At 36.8% G+C, this 21,710-nt stretch overlaps 1 protein-coding gene across 4 annotated transcripts in view; it reads left to right on the plus strand.

Moving 5' to 3' along the window:
- The window catches only part of Marf1 (meiosis regulator and mRNA stability factor 1-like protein), a 1,146,796-nt gene that overhangs the window by 226,322 nt on the left and 898,764 nt on the right, over window positions 1-21,710 (plus strand). For all 4 annotated transcript variants that reach the window (XM_090377798.1, XM_090377799.1, XM_090377800.1 and 1 more), the window contains exon 6: window positions 18,699-18,871. In XM_090377798.1, the coding sequence (XP_090233924.1) occupies window positions 18,699-18,871 (173 nt within the window). The remainder of the gene's footprint in view (window positions 1-18,698; window positions 18,872-21,710) is intronic.

Raw genomic sequence — 21,710 nt, forward strand, 5'->3', positions numbered from 1 at the left:
TTTTCATTAATGAATTGGTTTTCAGGTGTGCTGTGACTTGTCTACATTGAAAAATTTAAATCTGTGATTATGGCATTGTTCTTTGTAATGTGTGATATTTCATCAAACTACGGTGGTGTAAAGCTAATTGGCAAGCTGTTTCTCTAAGATGCCAAATAAATATAACGTTTAATATAATATAATATTTCAGGAAACATATACAAAAGATTTTCCACAGATTTTAAAATCTGAAAAAGGTAACATGTTTATCTTTTGTATTGTATGTAGATTGTTATATTTCAATTTCAAGTAGGAGGAAACACAATGTAGCCAGATATTTGCAAACAAATTAACTTAATGACAGTGGGCAGAAATACAGGGTTGTTAAAATTAAAGTATTCCTATGTAGAGGGCTCTGGAGCGAGTTCTAAGGCTCGTACTGAAGAGAAATTTCGACAATAGGTACAATAAAGAATGCGCTTGCCATTTATTGAAAAAAAAAATTAATTACAAAATTTGTCACTATATGGCACTGTGGCAATACAAATCTCTTGAACAGTGCTACAATTGTTCAGTGTGTCCTCCATTTTGGTCAACAACAGTTTCCATTCGAAGAGCAGCATTTTCTACAGCAGAACGTAATATATCAACTGGAATAGCCAGCACATGACGTCTAATGCTATCCTCGAGATCTGCCAGAGTTTGACATCCTTCTTGATCCACCTGGTTCTTCAAAAAACCCCGCAACCAGAAGTCGCATGGGGTGATGTCCGGTGATCCGGTTGACCAAGGTGTCTGGAAACAATGGCTGATGACCCGTTCATCTGTAAAGTTTGCCTTAGCAATCTTTGAACACAACGGCGGATGTGGGGTGGCACACCATCTTGCATGAATATGGTATCCTGAAGGCATCCACATTATTGCAGCTCTGGTATTGTGAAATTTGCTAACATTTCATAATATCGCTGTCCAGTGAAGGAACAGGTGCAGGTTCTCGTCAGTGTTACCTGCTCAAAATAATTTGGCCCAATCATGAATGTGGCCGTAAATCCACACCACACTGTCACTTTTGGAGAATGCAACAGGATCTCTTGGATAACTCGAGGGTTTTCTGTTGCCCAAATGCGACAGTCGTGCGTATTCACTTGTCCATTTAAGCAGAAGTGGGCTTCATCACTCCAAAGGATGTTCCATGGCTAAGTGATATCCGCTGTTATTCGTGCCAGAAACTGAAGTGCGTATGTGAAACGAATATCTGTATCACCATCCTTTAGCTGCTTTAGCATGTGCATCTTGTAAGGATAGTACCACAACACCTGACACATTACTAGCCTTAGGGTGGAATACAGCATGCCCACTTCATGAGAAACAGCCGGCACACTTACGCTACCACATTGAGATTGACTTGATAAATCCATGGCTGTCATAGCAACATCTTCAACACAAGAGGAGTTCGCTCGTTTTCATTCTCTACCTGGTTGAACACCAAGATGTCCTGTCACTTCAAATTTCGCAAACATTTTGTGGACAGCACAAACAATCATAGGTCCATGCCTTATGCACTTCTGATGCCGAAATTCTCTGATAGCCGCAGCTGCATTGTTGCTGTTCTGGTAGTACAGCTTCACTAATAGTGCCTTTCCTGCAACGTTGTTGTCATTGCTGCTGTAGTGCAGACAAAGTAGTGCAGTATGATTTTGAAAGAGACTGCTTTGATTTTATACAGTACAGTACAGTAGAGCTGAGTAGTGGCGTTGTGGCAATAACTTACAATTATGCAAATAATGTAAGTTATTTGCATAATCGTAAATAAGATAGTTACACACCATACAGTGACAGATTTTGGAACTAATTTATTTTTTTCCAATAAATTGTGAGCACATTCATTATTGTACCTGGTGACGAAATTTCTCTTCAGTACGAGCCTTAGAACTCACTCCAGAGCCCTCTACATAGGGATACTTTAATTTTTACAACCCTGTATATATCCCACCCATAGAAACAAGTACAAAAATGTATGTTACATTTCATGATGATGGTGATAATGATGTCATATGTGCCAAACGTTTATTTGCATCTTTTATCATATAATATAATCTTCCTGGGAATTGTGCTGATCATTCAGAAATATGTTTCTCGATGGTGAAATGTCAAAAATAGTTACTGCATGGATAGGGAAAGAAGAGATAGTGATGGCTCTGAAAATGGGCTATTTTTGATTGCTTCTGAGGTCAGTAATCAAAGAGATTTCCCGGCTATATACCATTGTGGTGACTGTTTGTAATAAAAAAAATTATCAAATTGAAAGCAACTTGCTCTCAATGCCAGCAATGGAAATTGACTTTACAGGATACAACGTTGTACTTCTTCTGAACAAGTTGAAAACATCTGGGATTCTCTCAGAAAACTATCTGGCACTTAGTGTTGATAACTAACTGGATATGGTTAGCTTAAAAATGGAATTGGCAAGGGTATTAAAAGAGGACCTTGTGCACTTGGTGGTAATAGGTGTCTGTGTCATGTGATTAATTTGCATGCTGAAACTGGATCTGCATGCCTTCCTGGAAAGGGTCTGAATACTATGCAGAAATTTAATTTCTTATTTTTTCTGTGCTCTTACAAATTCCTGATCCCTGGCTTTTTGAAAGTCTAAGGTTGACAACTGTAAAACTCTTTAAGTTTCATACCTGCCAACATTCTATTCTGTTCACATTGTTTTCACCTTTACAAAACAGAATCCCTTCCTTTTATCCTTGGCAGTTAGTAATAATGGTTCATTTATCTGTAGATTTTAAATGCACAGATAGTCATTGTTGATAATCAGATGAAGAGTACTGCTTTCTCTTGTTGCCCCTTTAAAATGCTGTTTTGGAAAACAGTCATCCTGTAAATGCAGAAAAGTTTTGTTAACTGTGTGTATGATTAACTGCCAAGTACTGGTTGATATCTGGAAATACAAAACCCTTGTTATTATATGACATTCTGCTTTACTTGCTCTTCTTTTTATGTGTATAGTTGTTTTTTTATACTTTTTTTATACTCCTTGCAATCATTTAGTCCACATTCCTGGTCTTATTTTTGTTTTCCTAATATTTATTTCATAACAAATTGAGTCATCATTAGACTGGCTATCCACATCAACTGTTTGCCCTGCCTATGATTTTATGTGTTGTGTTTTTTAACCAAGAGTATCCTTCCACTTACCTTCTGTCCTTTCTGTTCACATTGTAACCATATGAGTGAGTGCACTACACAAAATCGAATGGCACCATGCTTCCCTTATCCTCATATACTTCATATTCGTCAAATTTATTTATTTTATACTCCTAGTATTCGTGTGCAGGTATATAAATGCACCTGTTTTTGCTGTTAGTAATCCTAGAATAGCTTATATATTTAGTACATCCCAAAAGTTCCCAGAATTGAGCCAGAAGTTTGACAATGTTGACATTACCCTTTGAGGCACATGCATGCCAAATGGAAACTGGCTGAACCACTTCACTTATGTGTAAAATCTGAGTTTGAACAGTGTGCTAATGTCAAGTTCTTGTTTGGGAAAAATGCTACAGTGAGATGCTGCAAGCATTCAAAAAAGTTAATGGTAATGATGCTTTGAAGAAAACATCAGTTTATGACTGGCTTACTCTGTTTAAAAATGGACAGGAAACACTGGAAGATGAACCTTGCAGTGGATATCCTTTGACATTATTGTTGAAAATGTCACAAAAGTGAAGGAACTCATTTGAAATGATAGGTAAATGACTGTTGTTGAGATAGATGAGTTGAGATTTCTCATGAAGTTGGACTGTATGTAGGCTCAATACACACAGTCTTGATGAGAGATTTATGGATGTGTCACGTGGGTGCAGAGTGTGTTACACTCTTGCTGTTGGATAATCAAATAGATTGTAGGCAAGCCATCACAAGTGACTTGTTTGAAAAATCTGTGCAGGATCCAAACTTTCTAAGAAAAGTGGTCACTGGTGAGATGAGAGTTTGGCCCTCCTATGACCCCAAGAACAACATGCAGTCATCCAAATGGTACACAAAACTGTGGCCACCACCCAAGAAGTTTCATGCAACAAAATCCATTATCAAAGTCCATGCTAATAATTTCTTTCGATGACGAGGGCATAGCACACCACACATTTGTGACTAGGGGGAGAAGCTTTACTGCTGCTTACTACATTGAGGTTTTCACATGTATGTATGAGAATGTGACATAAAGATGACCTCAAAAATAGCATTAGCATTAGCAATGGGCACATGATGCAAGAAAGCAAGCTTATATAGTATCAGCCAAAACACACACACACACACACACACACACACACACACACACACACCCTTCTCATTTCACCCATCCACTCGCCGAAATGTTTGTCTAGTTCTGCCTTGAATCTGTTTAAGCTATCAACTTCTACAATGACAGATGGAAGTTTGTTCCAGCAATCAACCACCCGCTGGCTAAAGGCAAACTTCTGCACATCTATCCTACAACTGTCCCCTCTCAATTTGAATTTATGCCCTCTCAGGTGATTATTCTGAGCAAGAGGAAGAATCCCATCAGAATTAAGCATGCTCAAACCGTTCAAGGCTTTATACAACTCAATCAGGTCACTGCACAGGTGCCTAGTCTCCAGCCACTGTAATTTGCAAAACTTAAGCCTTTCTTCATAAGTGCAACCCTTTGTTCCATTCACCAATCTTGTTGCCCTTTTCTGTATTCGTTCCAACAGCTCTACATACTTCTTAAAATGAGGCCTCCAGACCTGTATACAGTACTCAAGGTGTGGCCTGACCATTGCCTTATACAAGAGGATAATCACTTCCTTATCCCTGCTAGAAAAATTCCTATATATCATTGACAAGTCACCATGAGCAACTCTTGTAGACCATCTGCACTGCTCAAAAAACTTTATAACTGCCTGCACAATTACCCCCAGGTCCTTCACTCTCTACCATTGTCAGTGCAGTACCACACAGTTCATACATTACTCTGGGATTACTGCTTCGCATATGCAGTAATGTTCATTTCTCAATGTTAAACTTCAGTTGCCACCTCTCAGCCCATCTGCTCAACTTTTCTAGATCCTGTTGCAGCAATGTACTGTCATTAGTGTCATTAACAACCCTGCCAACCTTCGTATCGACTTCAAACTTGGACATTAAGCCTAATATACCATCATCAATATCATTTATAAATACAGAAAACAACAATGGACCCAACACTGAACCCTGAGGGATTCCACTAATAATAACATTAGTCCACGAAGGGCAGTGCCCATTGATTACCACTCTCTGTCTTCTCCCACTCAACCATTCCTTTATCCATAGCAACAATTTGCCTCCAATACTACACTACTCCAATTTGTGCAGCAGTCTTCCATGTGCAACAGTATCAAAAGCCTTTCTAAGATCAAAATTATTCTTTGCATCCAGTTCCTTTGTGACTACATTATAGTATCCAAACAAATTGGTCAGACAAGACTTCCACTTAACAAACCCATGCTGTGTCCGAGCTGTTACCGAAGTCTTGTCTAGATGAGCCCGCAATGCTTCTTTAACCAGTGCCTCAATTAATTTCCCTGTAACAGAAGTTAAACTAACAGGTCTGTTATCTCCTGTGTCTCCCTTTGATCCTCCTTTATGGATTGGAGTCACATTTGTCTTATGGCTAAGGGTTTGCTTACTTCCTTTGCTGCCTCCTTTAATATAACTGGATAGATGTCATCCGCCCCAGGTGCCTTTCTTCTGTTTATCTTCAACAATTTCTCCTCCACTTTACTCTTGGTTATTACAAGATCATTTAGCTTACTGCCACATAACTCCTCATGTGTGAATGTAGATGCAAAATATTCATTTAGTTTGTTAGCTACATGAGCAGGATCATGTACAGTTGAACCATTGATATCAAGTGGACCAATCTGATTCATCTCCGTCCTTCTAGAGTTTACATAAGTAAAGAACTCTTTGCATCCTTTGCCAAAGAGTTCTGCCTTTAATCTGCCTTTATCTGCCTTTGCCTGCCTAACCTCCTTTGGGACTTGGTTACAGACCACTTATATCTGTCATTAGGCTATATCTGTCACCTGTTAATTGCCTCAAATACAGCTAACAGATTGGAAAACTGTGCTGTGATTCATCACTCCATGAGATGGCTTTTGAATGTTCCAACAAATGTTGATAGTTTGTTCACCAAGGAAGTTGCCACTGTTCATTGTGCTCTGACATTTAGTTTTCAGCGCCTCCGTAGCCAGGTGGGCAGGAGCAGCAGTGCGTAGCACACGCTTCTTGATTAGACTGGGGTTCGAGCCAATGTCCACCAAATACGGAGGATGCAGAAAAGTCAGGGAATGACCATCACATATCCCCAGAGCAATATTACCTTAGTTGCTAATGCTCCTAAAAACCAAATAACAAACAAACAACAAACATTTAGTTTTCGTTTAGCAGTTCTAAGTTAAAATCTGGTGCAATGCACTCCTCGCGTATCTTCCTTTTACTAATAGCAGTTTCTCTGATCTTCCAAAATTTCTTGATCACAGTATTTGCTGAGGGCTTATGGAACAATATCCCTGCTTTAGTAGCCCCACCATGACATTTTCATTTCGTAAATATGTCAGTCTCTTTTGATCTACTAGTTTCTTAGCTGCACTAACACCACAATGTTTCTTTTTTGGTGATTTGGTGATTATGGCAAAGTGGATACTCCTTTGATCTACTGTATTGTCAGTTTTGCTTCATTTACCTAAAAAAGTTGATTGCTAACATGGCATCCTATGATAACTCGCTATTGATATTAACAGGTAGAACTTTATTGTGAAGATTAGTTTCCCTCTGGCTGAAAGCAGATTTCTGCTTCCTGTGACCATCCTTTTCAAATCTAAATTTTAGTTCATGTTTGCCTTCCAAGAAAGAGTAAGAATGCACTTACTATAACACTATTTACATGTTTTAATAATTTAACTTATCATATACTACAGAACGTACAACAGTAATATTCATAGAGCTTTTAGAATCACTGATTTGGCTTAGATATAATATCACAAACAGTTCGTGCGAGAGTTCGAATCAGGTAGGCGGCAACACATAGTTAACTTTATTACCAATTATAACTACTTAGGTTTTACAAATGTAACATTATAGCTTAAACTTGATAGAAGATACGGAATTCGTATAATGGTAACTCGGAAGGAGGCAAAACTTCATACTGGAATATATCATCATCATTAGCCATTTTTCAATCCGCTGCAGGTTGAAGGCCATTGTCTCCAGCCATTTTCCAGTTCCTTCTGTTTTGTGCAATGGCCATCCATTTACTACCCAGGAACTCGTGAATTTCTCTGTCCATCTCCATCATTGTCTTCCAGGTTTTCTTCTAGCTGCTCTTGGGTACCATTCTGTTATTTTCTAAGTTCATCTGTCATCATGTCTTCGAGCTGTATCCTGCCCAAGCCCATTTTAGTTATTTAGTTTTGATAAGAATGTCTCTTACTTCAGTTTACAGCAAACTGAAGTAATGTCCTTACTTCAGTTTGCTGTAATCCATGTATTTCTCTTTTTATCTAAATGTCTGATTCCTAATATAATTCGTTCTATTCTTCTCTGTGTAGTTCTCAGCTTCTCTGTCATTCTTCTCTTCTCTTCCATTGGTGAGTACCCAAGTTTCACTTCCATAAGTCATGGTGGGGATTATACATTGGTTCATTATTTTACGTTTCTGACAAACTAGGATATTGCTCCTCAGTATATGACTATATTTCCTGAATGCTATCCATCCAAAATTTATTCTTCTCTTTACTTCCAGCCATTTATAATTATTACAATTAATGACTTGTCACAGATAAGTATATGAATCCACCTTTTCAATTACTGCTCCTTCAATCATTATAACCCTTTCTGTGGCATACTTATTCATTGTTACTTTTGTTTTAGCCATATTAATCTTTAGTCTGGGATCCTTACTAACTCTGCATAACTGATTAAAGTTCCTCTAATTCTTTGGGATCATGGCTTATGATTGTAATTTCATCTGCAAATCGTAAATGGTTTTAGGTACTCTCAATTCACGTTGACTCGTTTCTGCGGCCCGTCTGATCTTCTGAAACTTCCTCAAGGGCAGCATTAAACAACTTTAGAGATATTGTGTCTCCTTTTTGAACTCCTTTCTGATTGCCTTATGCTATATAGAGTCAAACATTGCCTTATGCTGTATGGAGTCAAATGCCTTTTCATAATCCACAAATGCCAGGCATAATGATTTTATATTCATTTGCTTTCTGCATTAGCTGTGATATTACATGAAGGTGATCCATAGTTGAGAATCCTGTCCTAAAGCCACCTTGTTCTTTTGACTGATTCTCATCAAGTATTCTTTCTAATGTATTAGTAATGACCCTTGTGAACAACTTATAAATGTGAGATAACAAGCTAATTGGTCTATAATTTCCAATTTCTGATTTGTCTCCTTTCCTATGCAGCACAAACTATGGTTGCAGTATACCACTCCTTAGGTGTCAAACCTTTTCTAATGCATTTTGTGAAAGGTTTTGCCAGTTTCTGTGTCGTGTCTCTTCCTCCCAATTTAACAACTCTACAGTAACTTCATCTTCACCTGGGGCTTTCTGATTCATAATTTTCTTCACTGCATGTTCTATCTCACCAGAATGGATATCAGGTGTGTCGTGTTACTAATTTGTGATCCATCTTCCCCACTCTACGCATAATTCAAATAGCAATAGTCTTCTGCTATGTGAATTATGCCTTCTCTGCTATTTATAAGTACACCATTGCTGTTCTTTAGTTTCAGTATCATTTGTCTTTCTGTATTCCTCCTCATGGCTGCTGATTTAAGTCCTTTTTTTTTCCCATAATGCTTGTTCTACTTTTCTTGTGTTAAATCTTCTTATGTCCTCTCTGAGTCTCTTTCTAGTGGCTTTGCATAACTTAGTGTATGGTTCTTCGGTTCATAATGAAAAGTGTTTCTTGACTATTTTTTTTTCTTGGGATTTATTTTTACCTATAGGTTTCTTGGGCTTTAACACTTTCAGAAAGTTGTAGTATTCCTCATCGATATCTTGTTCCTGAACAGTCTGCAGAAGCTCAAACTTGTTCTTAAGTTCCAGTACATACTGCTTTTTCTCCTCTTCTGTTATCTCAAAAACCTTTGTGTTATTTACTGATGTCAGTTTTTTCCATTCTTTTTTACTAGTAAAATAATAAGAGGAGTTTACCTCATATAGTACGTAGAACACTTCCGTATGATACCCTCCAGAAATTAAAACGGAAAAAACGAAAAAAATCAACAACTTATCGATACATTAGAGTAAAATATAAATAATTAAATAATCAATTTAACACAATTCAAATCAATTTAAAACAATTAATAATCAAATTAACGCAATTAAAAGAATCTAATGAAAATATTCAAAACGATTGAAGGGAAAATCTTTTTGAATATTTTCATTAGATTCTTTTAATTGCGGTAATTTGATTTTTAATTGTCTTAAATTGATTTGAATTGTGTTAAATTGATTTGAATTGGTGTAAGTTGATTATTTAATTATTTATATTTTACTCTAATGTACCGGCAAGTTGTCGATTTTTTTCGTTTTTTCCGTTTTAATTTCTGGAGGGTATCATACGGGAGTGTTCTACGTACTGTATTCAGGTAAACTCCTCTTATTATTTTACTAATATTATTATCAACGTAGAACATATTGAGTATTACAGATCTGATTCATACTATCTAATTTCTTTTTTTACATATATATTAAGTGTGCATCTTCCCATTCTGTGATCACTTCCAACACATACCTTGTTCAAGATGGCAACGTCATTCGTGATATATCTTCTGTTAGTTAGGATGAAGTCGATTTCATTAGTTGTTAATCCATTCTCTGTTTGCCCTTTTCTTGAAAAAAGTGTTCATTACTGACATTCCTCGAGATTCTGCAAATTCCACAAGTCTTTCACCTGTTTCATTTCTTTCACCAATTCCAAAATTTCCTATATTTCCCCTTTCTGTGCTGTTTTGTCTCTTTCCAACCTTAGCATTGAAGTCCCCCATAATGATAGTGTAGTGGGTTTTCTGCTGATCTAGAAGACTCTCAATTTCAATGTACATTTCTTTAACCTCTTCATCATCATGGCTTGATGTTGATGCTTAAATCCTTAAATCATTATAACCTTTAGCTTTTACCACTAAGAAATCCTGAGTTGTAGTGTTGACACCCTTGGTGATGTTTTTTTGAATTCCAAAATGTTGTTTTATATCTCTTTCTGGATGAAAAAGCTAACAATCACTTATAAGTTTATGAAGATTTCCACTTGATAAATTTATAAGTGATTCCTTTCTTCTTCTTGTTTCAGCCAAACCGATAATATTCCAATTCACATTTTCTAATTCCTTTTCCAGCTCTAATATCCTATCTTCACCAGTGAGTGATCTCATGTTGTAACAAGCCAAGTATAGTTTCTGTGCATGGCAGCCTGGTCATACCGAGAGATTCTTAACACCACTGGTATATAGTGTTATTTATGCATTGGGATATATGTTTAGTGCAATATTTTAAATTGTAATGAAATTGAATCAAAATCATTCCTCAGACCAGAGCTCAGACCATTCCTCAGATCAAGGTAATATGAGTGCTGTGGCTCTGGGGAGGACTGAGGGGAAGGTTGTCCTCCGAATCACAGCCTTTTGAAATGTACTGCTTGTTTGATGTTGTTAGCCTATCAGGAATGGGACATCATATTGATAGGGCACCATTTCAAAGCTAGATGGTGCATCATCGGTGGGCTGGCAGGTATCCTAGTAATGCAAGCATGCCATCACAGTTACGATTCCACTGAGAATAAATAACAGTAGTCTCTTCCACGCTTCTCTACTTGAGAAGCGTTAAAGTTTCTCAAGTTTCTTCGAATAAAGCTTCTCTACTTGAGAAGCTTTATTCGAAGTAGTGCAATACCTGATATCTTGTTGTTGAAGACAACCACAATATGAGATACAATTAAAACGATGCCCTTACACGACATTGTAGTTTAAATTTATGGATAAACTATGGTATATCTACACCGATATTATATAGTTAATTGCCCACACCCATATGAAATTATGCCTTGTGCATTTCGTCTTTATACATTATTATTCATTCACCATTTAGCATCTCTCATATTGTGGAATTACTTTGCAACTGTGATGGCACGTTTGCATTACTAGGGTACCTGCCTGCCCACTGATGATGAAGCCAACTAGCTTCGAAACGGTTCTGTCTGGGTGGTGGTATCCACTGAGAATAAAAAAAAGTAGTCTTCTCTACTAGAGAAGTGTTATTTATTTGAAGTAGTGCAATACCTGGTATCTCGTTGTAAAGGCAACCACAATTAAAATGATGCCTTTACACTACAAATGTGGTTTAAATTTATGGGTAAACTATGGTGTATCTACACTGATATTATATGGAAGACTATTGCAGAGATTTGAGCAGTATGGCATTAAGTGCAAGTTGCTACAAAGGATAAAAGGATGGTTGAGTGGGAGAATACAGAGCGTGGTAATCAGTGGACACTGCTGTTTATGGAATAATGTTAATATGCAGTCCCCCAGAGTTGAGTTTTGGGCCCATTGTTGCTTTCTGAATTTATTAATGAAATTGATTAAGTTATATCAGGGTTAATGTCCAAGTTTTCAGACGATACGAAGTTTGGCAGGGTAGTTAATGATCTTAATGGCACTACACTACTGCAACAGGATCTAGAAAAGTTGAGCAGATGGGCTGAGAGGTGCAACTGAAATTTAACATTGACAAATATAAAATACAGTCAATCCTCGTATAACACGTGTTTACACTACATGAATTCGACCATACGTGATTTATAAACAGGGGAACAATGTCATATGTAATATGAACCGAATTTGCTTATACACGATTTGCCTTTGTGTTTACAAGAAATGGCAGTCCAATGTGGAATCATCCCAACTGAACGCAACGCAATAGGAATGAAGAGAAGATTCTGAAAATGTATTTTCAGAATCTTTTTATGTTTTTTATATCAGTGAAGGGAAACACATTTCACCATAATAACGTAAAAGCCGACACAATTCCAGCTATTGGCATTATCACAAATGCAATTAGATTGAGTTTACTACCATTTTAAAAAAGACTCCACCAGCAGAAATGCTACTGGAAATTGTTTTTATTGTTTTATGGTAGTAATCCCCAGAAATGTCCTTTAGTAAAATGTGAGCTAGTGAGGTGTTATTAATGTGTCTCTGCCTTTATGGTGTTGTTTATTCAGTTGCTACACTCGCGCAGCTTTGTTTATGTGTATCAAGCGTGCCTCCTCATTTTGTAATTGTGCTTTATTCCCTAAAAATGGTAAAATACTTAAAAGGTGTGAAAAGGAAGCATCCTGGTGAAGGCACTACAGATTCATGGAGAAAAAGAAAAGCAATATAGATAGACAGAGGTGGACTGAGTCAAAAATTCTTACCAGGAAAAATTTGTAGTGGCCTCATACTAGCATTTATGGCCAAAATCACACCGGCCTCCATCGTCTTCTGGACTCAAGCTCACCTTGGTTTCCCCAGTAAGGTTTATGGCCAGTCCTCCTCTGTCCATAGAGAAAAAAATATGAAATTCTGAAATGCTTTGAGCAAAATGAAAGAACATGTGATAATGCATGTGCCACAGGCCTAAATGAGGCAACCGAGAATTAAGAAAGAATACAGAGAAAATAAAAACAACTTTCATAGCAGGAACAACTCAAAGTTTAATAAAATCCATTAGATCAAGACACAAAGAATTGGAAGAGGTGGAATGGCTCTCATCTGTTTGGATAGAAAATCAAACAAAAAACAAGTTTGCTTACGATAGAAACAAAAGCATTGGCAATATTTTATTATGTAATAGTCGTAATAAAATACCTAAATATTTTATAAGTAAAGTCCATTCTGGTTATTTGGAACACATCGGAACTAGTGCATTTTGGCCCAATTAAGCGGCTGCCCCAATTATCCGAAGTTTCATGTAAATAGTTAAAAATACAAGTTACCCCCCCCCCCATTTACAATTAGTTCACTGTACAATCAAAGCACGTTACGACGAACTCACAATAGTAAAGTACCGTTCACTATACAAAGCTCCGGTCATTATGATTACGTTTGTGAATTGAATTTTAATTCTATTAAACAGTGATTCTAATTAGAGAAAATATGAGGAATATTATCCACAGGCTATAAAAATAAAGATATATTAAGCACAAATTTACTCTTTATTACCTTCCAATTAAAAAATTAAATGATACGGGAAAATCGGAAGAATATACGTGATAATCGGAATAATTAATATGTACTGTAATATGTACATATGAACTAGTTGACATTTCTGTTCACTGACATTTGTGGTTGCGGGGGGGTTTAAAATTTAAAACAGTAAAAAACAGTAAGCAATCAATAACAAAAAACATGGCACATACAAATTGCAAGTAACACGATACCCGCAAGTGAGACAAGTGAGAACGGAGTAGCGAGTTACAAAGCTTTAAAAATAGGAATGAAGAGAAGATCTGAAAATTAATTTTTTTATATGATTGAAGATTTCATGAAAGTGTAAACTCATTTCACCGTAATAACCCACAGAATTCCAGCTGTCGGTATTTTTGCAAATTCAGTAAGATCGAGTTTACTGTCCATTTATGATAGATTTCACTAACAGAAAGGCCCAATAAACAGGTTATTGCTAATTGTATTTGTTTTATGGTTGTGACCTCCAGAATTTCAATCGAACCACGTGGTACCGTCGGAGACAAATCATAGGGTAATTTCCAGTCCTGCGGTCTCCTGCCCCGATTAAACGGCATTTTGTCCCAATTAAGCGAAGTAAACCCTGGCTATTTTCTCAATTGGTTTCTGTTTTTTAAGATTTGTCCCAAATAAACGGCTGCCCCGATTAACCAGTGGACCAAAAACTGGAATCTACTGTATTTTATTACGACTAAGAAAAAGAATAGACTTTGAATACAATGTAAAATTCAAAACTATTAAAAAAGACACCAGCATTCATCTCATAATAGAAGTTTATTATTATCTAAAATACGTAAGTATTTTATTACGTATAATAATCGAATATTACGACTATGAATAATCGTAATAATATACGTAAATGTTTTATTACGATTATTTATTGTGTTTGGCAAAGTTTTGGTTACAAATGTGTGTTCAACCTTGGGTGGTCAGCACCTAACCCTATTTTCCCCATAGGGCCCGTTATTTTTATTGCAAGATTTTGCATTGCACGAGAGTTTCTAGGAACACAACTATCGTGCTATGCGTCTGACTGACTCCACTGCATATGGGTAGCACTAACCCCAGAATAATGTATACACTGTGTGGTACTACACTCAGGGTAGTGGAGAATAAAAAAGGCCTGGGAGTAATTGTGCAGACAAAATTGAAGTTTTCTGAGTAGTGCAGATAGTCTGCAAGAGTAGCTCATGGCGTCTTGTCAGTGATATATAGGAATTTTTCTGGCAAAAATTCTTGAGGTGTTTATCTCCTGCCTTCATAGCCGAGTGGTCAAGAGCGGGAGTGCAGTAGCACACGCTCTTTGAGTTGACTGGGGTTCAAGCCCCTGACTGCTGAATACAGTTGAACTGCCAACCCACATTGGAGCAGCGTGGCAGATTATGGTCCATTTCCCTCAACATGAATTGTTGAGGAGGCTTCCATCCTGCAGTGGGTTGGCAATGGCTGCCCTTTACCTTTTACCTTTATAAGGCAATGGTCAGGCCACACCTTGAGTACTCTATACAGGTCTGCTGGCCTCATTTAGAGCTTCTGGTACAAGTACAGAGAAGGGCAACAAGCGATGGTATGGGATGCTGAAGAATCCCATCAGCATTGAGCAAGCTCAATGCTGATGGGATTTTTCCTCTTGCCCAGATTGCTAACCTGAAGGGATATAACTTTGAATTGAGGAAAGGCAGTTGTTGAATAGATGTGCGTGGAAATTTGCCGTTAGCCAGTGGGTGATTGATTGCTAGAATAAACTTTCATCTGTCGTGGAAGTTGACAGCTTAAATAAATTTGAGGCAAAACTAGACAAACATTTGGAATGACTGTATGGGTGAAATGGGAAGGTTTTCTCTCTCTTTTTTTTTTTTTTTTTTTTTGTTGGTTGATGCTCTGTAAGCTTTCTTTCTTGCATCATATGCCTTCTACTAATGCTAATGCTAATCCAAGCACATAAGTGCTTTAAATATTTCGGTTTGGCCACTTTGCAATTGCCTAATTTCCAGACACCGTTATTTGCAGAACTTTTTTGGTAAGATTACTCTTTTGGGCTCCTGGCTAATTCTAACTGAGCACATAGTTCTTAAAATGATGTGTGTCTAGATTTGTTTGCAGTACTTAAGGTGAGGCTTAATCATTGCCTTATATTCAGGTTGATCTTTAACAAGTGGTTTCAGGAATAGACAACCATTAATTTTTAATTTCTTTGTGGTTTACCAGTGCTCTTCCCTTTTCAAAATAACCTTCTTTGAAGTATATTTGCTGTCTATTGATGAATTGAATTCTTGATAAGTCTTTGATAGTGGCTATTATTGTTTTTTGAGCTTTCTTGTCCAATTCAAAATTCTGACCCTTTGTTGCATTCTTCAACTTAAACAATAAAAGGCATAGATGCCAACTCTCCACACTTGGACTACAACACACTCATACTCTCATTTTTGTTTTCCCACTGTTTATGTCACAACAAACTGATTCAACATTGAACTGGTTACCCATGTGCAAAGATGCACTGCCTTAGATTTTATGTGCCTCTTAACTAAGAGCACTACCCCCATTCCTGTCCTATCTGTAACATTTACTCTCCATATTCAAATTCTGCATCCTCTATATTTGAGTGGCACTACATCTTTGATATCCCCATAATGTCTACATTTGATGACTTGAGCAGCACTACAAATTCTTCAAATGTATTTAATATGCTCCTAGCATCAAAGTGCATTCAAATATACATGTACTTTTTCTTTCTGTTGCTTACCTTAACAGAGCCTATACATTTTCTTGTTCCATGATGATTCATATCAGGCTGACTGGGATAGCTGGGTGGGTAAAGTGCCTGCCTGGCAACCCAAAGGTCGTGGGTTTGAATCCCACCTCGGGCTTGGATCAGAGTAGAAAATTCAAAAACTTTGGGAGGTGCAATATGTCCACAGAAACTGATGCACTAACAAAAAAAAAAAAAAAAAAAAGATTCATGTCAGGCCTTGAAATCCTCAGTACAGTGCATTTTGGGTTGTGTTCCAATAGAAGCTGTGCAAAAATCACTTTCACCTCCGCATTTATTGTTAATCCTTTAGTTTGTGTATCCCCCTCCCACAACCTAACACTTTTTTTTTTTTTGACCCACCAACAGTGCCTCATTAGCATCAGTAAATATTTTTGCACCCTTTCTATTTAAATGAACCCCCATCCCTGTGGAAGCATTCTCTCCTGTTGACAAGCACAGAGCACACTGAGAAAAATTCTACCCCACGAGCTTTGCACAATTTAACCCTAACTTGCAACTTTTTTGTCAGCATTTCCCCATCCTTGTTAAATAAGTCCTGATATTTTTTACTCTCAACATCATTAAAAGATATCTACCCTACAACATCATCAACTTTTGTGCCCTGGAACTCGTACCTTGGCCCTGTTCCACCTATCCAATTTTGCAGAATAGATTTTCTGTATCCCAAACAGTAGAGTAATAGACAATAACTACTTCCTGGCTAGTGGGTCCAGTGCATTCTGCCTGAAGGGTTGCCATTTGTTGCGTGATGTCCAAGTGCAAGCTCTTTGAGGTGGGCAGTTCTCCACCTCAAATCCTCTACACACACACACACACACACACACACACACACACACACACACACACACACACACACACACACACTCTCTCTCTCTCTCTCTCTCTCTCTCTCTCTCTCCCTCTCTCTCTCTCTCTCTCTCTCTCTCTCTCTCTCCTTGCCTATATCACATCCCATTCCAGAGAAATTTGTAAATATTAAAGTACATTTTGTAAGGCCCCCAACTCCAGGGGGGCCTTACAAAAGCACTTCAAGCACTTCTAACTGCTTGGTATTGCTGCCCTCTGGCATGATTTCTATTCAAATTCAATTTTATTGAGAATACTACGCTAAACTGATATACAGCCCTTGTTATAATGCTGTTCTCTTTACGCTGATTCGCTGTAATGCTGTTCTTATATTATAACCCGTATCTTACTATAACGCTGTCACAACTTACTGTAATGCTGTTTTACCAGCATACAGATTGAATTTTTTAATTAAATTTGTTTACAGATTGAATTTTTGGCATGTTTAACAAAAAATGTTTCATCTGATGTAGTCGATAGCTTGAGAATGAACAGCAAAACAGCATTAAAACATTTCCCCACTCTAAGTGAAATTCTCTTCCACGCTAATTTAATTGCACTACAGTAACTTGTTACATAGTTCCTAGATGAAAATTTTAAAAAAAATTATCAAATTAAGGAATATGCAGTATTGCTTGTGATATGTGCGTTATATGCATTTATCTGAAGTCATCACTCAGTATAGTTTTAGACCTCTTAACGTATAGAAATGCATAATTAATGCAACGCAGTTACATTTTTGAAGAGTGAATAATGGTGGATAAGAATGAAAAATCAACTTCTGGATATGGTGCGAAGACTGAGTTCGAATATTAAATTAGACGTTTTGAAGCAAATTGATTCCGGTCAATGACGTGGATGTGTTCATAGTAATTTAGGACTGGCAGGTTCAACTTTAAAAACAATTATAAAAAATAAAGAATTGAATTTAGCAGTGGGAAAGACAGCTGTTCCATTATTTATTAGAAAATATCCTATGGTGCAGACTACAACTCAGAAATGTATATATTATGTAATTGGAATACGGCGCTCGCTTAGCGTTGATTCACTTAGCACTCTGTTTTTCCGGAACTTATTATCAGCATTAAGCAGATGTCACATATAATTAAATGCAATAATAACAGTATGCACCGGTCATGCAGCAATAATACATATTATTCTATCAAGTTTAGATTATTATATATATATATATATATTACAATGCTGAGTTTACATTATCGAGTTATGTTTTATGTATTATGCCATATCATTGCCCATGTAAAGATATAAGTTAATTAAAAAATGATAAGTTATCTGTTAATTCTAACCTTCATGAATTGAACTTTTGAGATACCTTTTACACCATATGTAAAATCATACAATTTTCTTATCACATACACACACTGCAGTACAAACTACAAGATATGATATTCATGCCAAATCACTGATACAAAAGTTCTAGGTATATTTAGTTGAAACTTACAAAATCCCAAGCTAAAAATTTCAAAATAAACTTATGAACATGACAGACTAATAAGCTATTTATTGAATATGATTCAATATGCTGATTAGGTCAATAGAACAACAGAATTTTTACACACTTATCCATTACGAGGTGGTCAAAATTCTCTTTCTTTGCTCATCATTTAGCCTGATTTGAGCATCAAATTTAAAAATTTCTGTATGTATGCAACAAAAATTCCCAGCTGACAGATTTCCTAAACTGAAAAGTAACCATAGCAGACCTAGTTCCATTAAATTGTATTATACCATATATGCATGTGTGTGGATTTACTATCTTTTCTTTTTTAGGGTCCAAACAACAGAAGTTGTGAACTTACAGTTAACGACCTGCCTCTGAATCGCGATACTCGGCAAATTCATAATCGTTTGCGTCAGCTTTCAGATAACTGTGGAGGAAAAGTTGTTTCGATAGTTGGAAGTGTTGCTACACTTCGTTTTCCAAGCGCCGATGCAGCTCAGAGGTAAAATAATTTTTGCTTAGGTTCCACTTTGAAGAAATGCATTAAAGTTATTTTGTTGGCTGTACTCCACTCAAGCTCTCTTTGCGGTTGTAAATACATAGGTACATTTAAAATTTAGCCATTTTATTTGTCAATAAAATGGCTGAATTTGAACTGCTGGTTAGGACAACTAATGCTGATATAATAGGACTAACAGAAACGTGGTGCCATCTGGAAATTGGTGATGATGAGTTCCACTATAATATGTATACTGTATTTATAACAAATAGGGAAGAGTGGTAGATAGATAGGAAAGATAGGAGATCTTATCAAAAGCAACCTGAACGCAAAAAGAGCTTTTGCTGTCTGAAGTTACATCAACCACCATAGAATCTTTGTAGTGTGATTAGTAGGAAGCAAAGGAACAATCTTCTGGTGTGTAATCTACACACCAGAAGATTGTGAAGAATATGATGAGAGTCTTTAGATGCAAATGGAATGGGCAAGCAAGTGTGGATGGCTTATTATGGGTGACTTTAATCTACCTCAGATTGATTGGAATAAGTGGGAGGGGAAGGGGAAACTCATACCCTTGTCCTATTCCACCCATCCATTTTGCCATGGATAGGTGGAATAATACATGGGGGAACAAAACTTTTAAATAAACTAGATCAGCGGCTCCCAAACCACTGAGATCTGTACATCCCTTCAAAAAATAAAAATAAATAAAAATAAAAAAAAAAAAGATTGCAGAGCCCTGTGAAAACTAAATCAAATGGCAGTAGCATGGCTAACCAATAGAGTGAAAATAAACTAAACCATACTTGTAAAATGAAACAAAAAGAGAGGGGGTGAAGTAAAGGGTATTGCAGAAGGAAACATTCATACAATAATTTAGAAAGAGCCAAAATATATAATGTCAAATAACGACAAATATTTTTGAAAATGCCAATTTACATGAAATTTAATGGCACCCTTTGACTAGCACCTGGTACAAATTCTGTGAAATATCACTTAGAAATGAAGCGAAAACCAATTACAGTACTGTACCAAATAAATAAAATGAAATAGAGTGATCATTATGCCCCATCTCGACAGAGGAACACAAGACCAACAATGGTCATTTATATATATATATATATATTATGTGTTTTTATTATTTTAGTTAGTGTCTAATTGATTGTTTTTAATTTGTCCCTTGCTACGTTAATGTCATTGCCATGGGCAATTGGACTATTATACGTGGTTGATATATTTTAGTTTGATTGCTTAGATTAATTAAATTTTGGTGTCTATTTTCTATAGGGTATTAGGTGTATCCTGAACAGGAGATTTTGTTAGCGTTTTAAGTCTAACCTATTCCTAGGGGTCTGTGGTGGTGGTGGTGTTCAAATTATATAATAACTAAAGAAGTTAGTTATAATTCTAATTATTTAACTTTAATTAATAATATTAATCAATACTAACGAACATTCCCTTACCTGGTCATCTATCCGCTACTTTCATCAGGGGCTTTGAGTGGATCGATAGCCAGTTTTAAAGGAATGTCTCATAATTACCCGTTTCTGTTAACTCCTTATCAGTTTTGCCTTATTAGTGAGATTATTTTTCTCTTTTAGATTATTTAATTCATTGAAAAAGGATAGTTTTATGTCAATTTGTCTTTCAGTTTAATTTTAATTTTTGAAAATTTTTTAATACTTAATTTAGGATTCGGCAAACTGGTAGAGGAGAAACAAAGCCCAACGGGTAATTATCGGAATAAACGAGTGGAGCTATACTTATCTGTCCGGTGGTGGTCTTTCAGTAAATGAGGGGTTAGCCCTGTTCATTGTTTGTTTTATCCCTGGTTTGGTTTTGAGTGCGCAGTCGCGTCTATTGTTGCTTGATATTGTTGTAGGGTGATATTTTTGCAAGTCATCCGATGAGTGGGTTGATTCCTACGTCAGCCGGGGTGCGGGCCGGGTTAGGGGGGGGGGTTGTTTCCGTTTTAACTCCGTGGTGAACATTAATTTGAAAATAACGTGATTTGGTTGTATTTTATTTACAAGCGTTATTTTTTGTTATTTACATAAGTTGGTTTGCTATCTCTTTGGACTGGGCCGGTATAGCTTTTCTAAGGAATAACAGCCCGTTTTGTCCTCGGGGATAGCTATTTACATATTTACAGCCTCCTGTAAAGTGAATGTTACCTTGCGTCTCGTTACACACAAATTAATTTTTTATTTTTTATTTTGAAGGGTGGGTTAATATAGGAAGCCGGATTATAGTGCGGTCAGAGGACGAGCCTCCTCTGAGTGTAGAGATCCGGACCTTAATTTAGGTATTTTGATATTGATATTTGATTTTTGTTATTTATAAGTGTGGCTGCTTTTATGTGGTGTTTGCTATAATTGTAGGGTATATTGTTTTTTGTGAGTGTTTTTATCAGTTTGTTAATTGCTTCTGTTGTGTTTTCTGCATTACTGCATATTTTTATTATTCTGGTTGTTTGGTTCCTAATTGTGTTTCCGTATATGTGTTTTACAATGTTGCTATCCCAGTGGATGAGCTTTATAGAGCTCTATAAAGCTCATCCACTGGGATAGCAACAGTGGCTGCCCTAACCCGGCCCGCACCCTGGCTGACGTAGGAATCAACCCACTCATCGGATGACTTGCAAAAATATCACCCTACAACAATATCAAGCAACAATAGACGCGACTGCGCACTCAAAACCAAACCAGGGATAAAACAAACAATGAACAGGGCTAACCCCTCATTTACTGAAAGACCACCACCGGACAGATAAGTATAGCTCCACTCGTTTATTCCGATAATTACCCGTTGGGCTTTGTTTCTCCTCTACCAGTTTGCCGAA

Source organism: Mastigoproctus giganteus, chromosome 7 (genome assembly GCF_048544385.1).
Source record: "Mastigoproctus giganteus isolate SK-2022 chromosome 7, ASM4854438v1, whole genome shotgun sequence".
Taxonomy (NCBI): Eukaryota; Metazoa; Arthropoda; class Arachnida; order Uropygi; family Thelyphonidae; genus Mastigoproctus; species Mastigoproctus giganteus.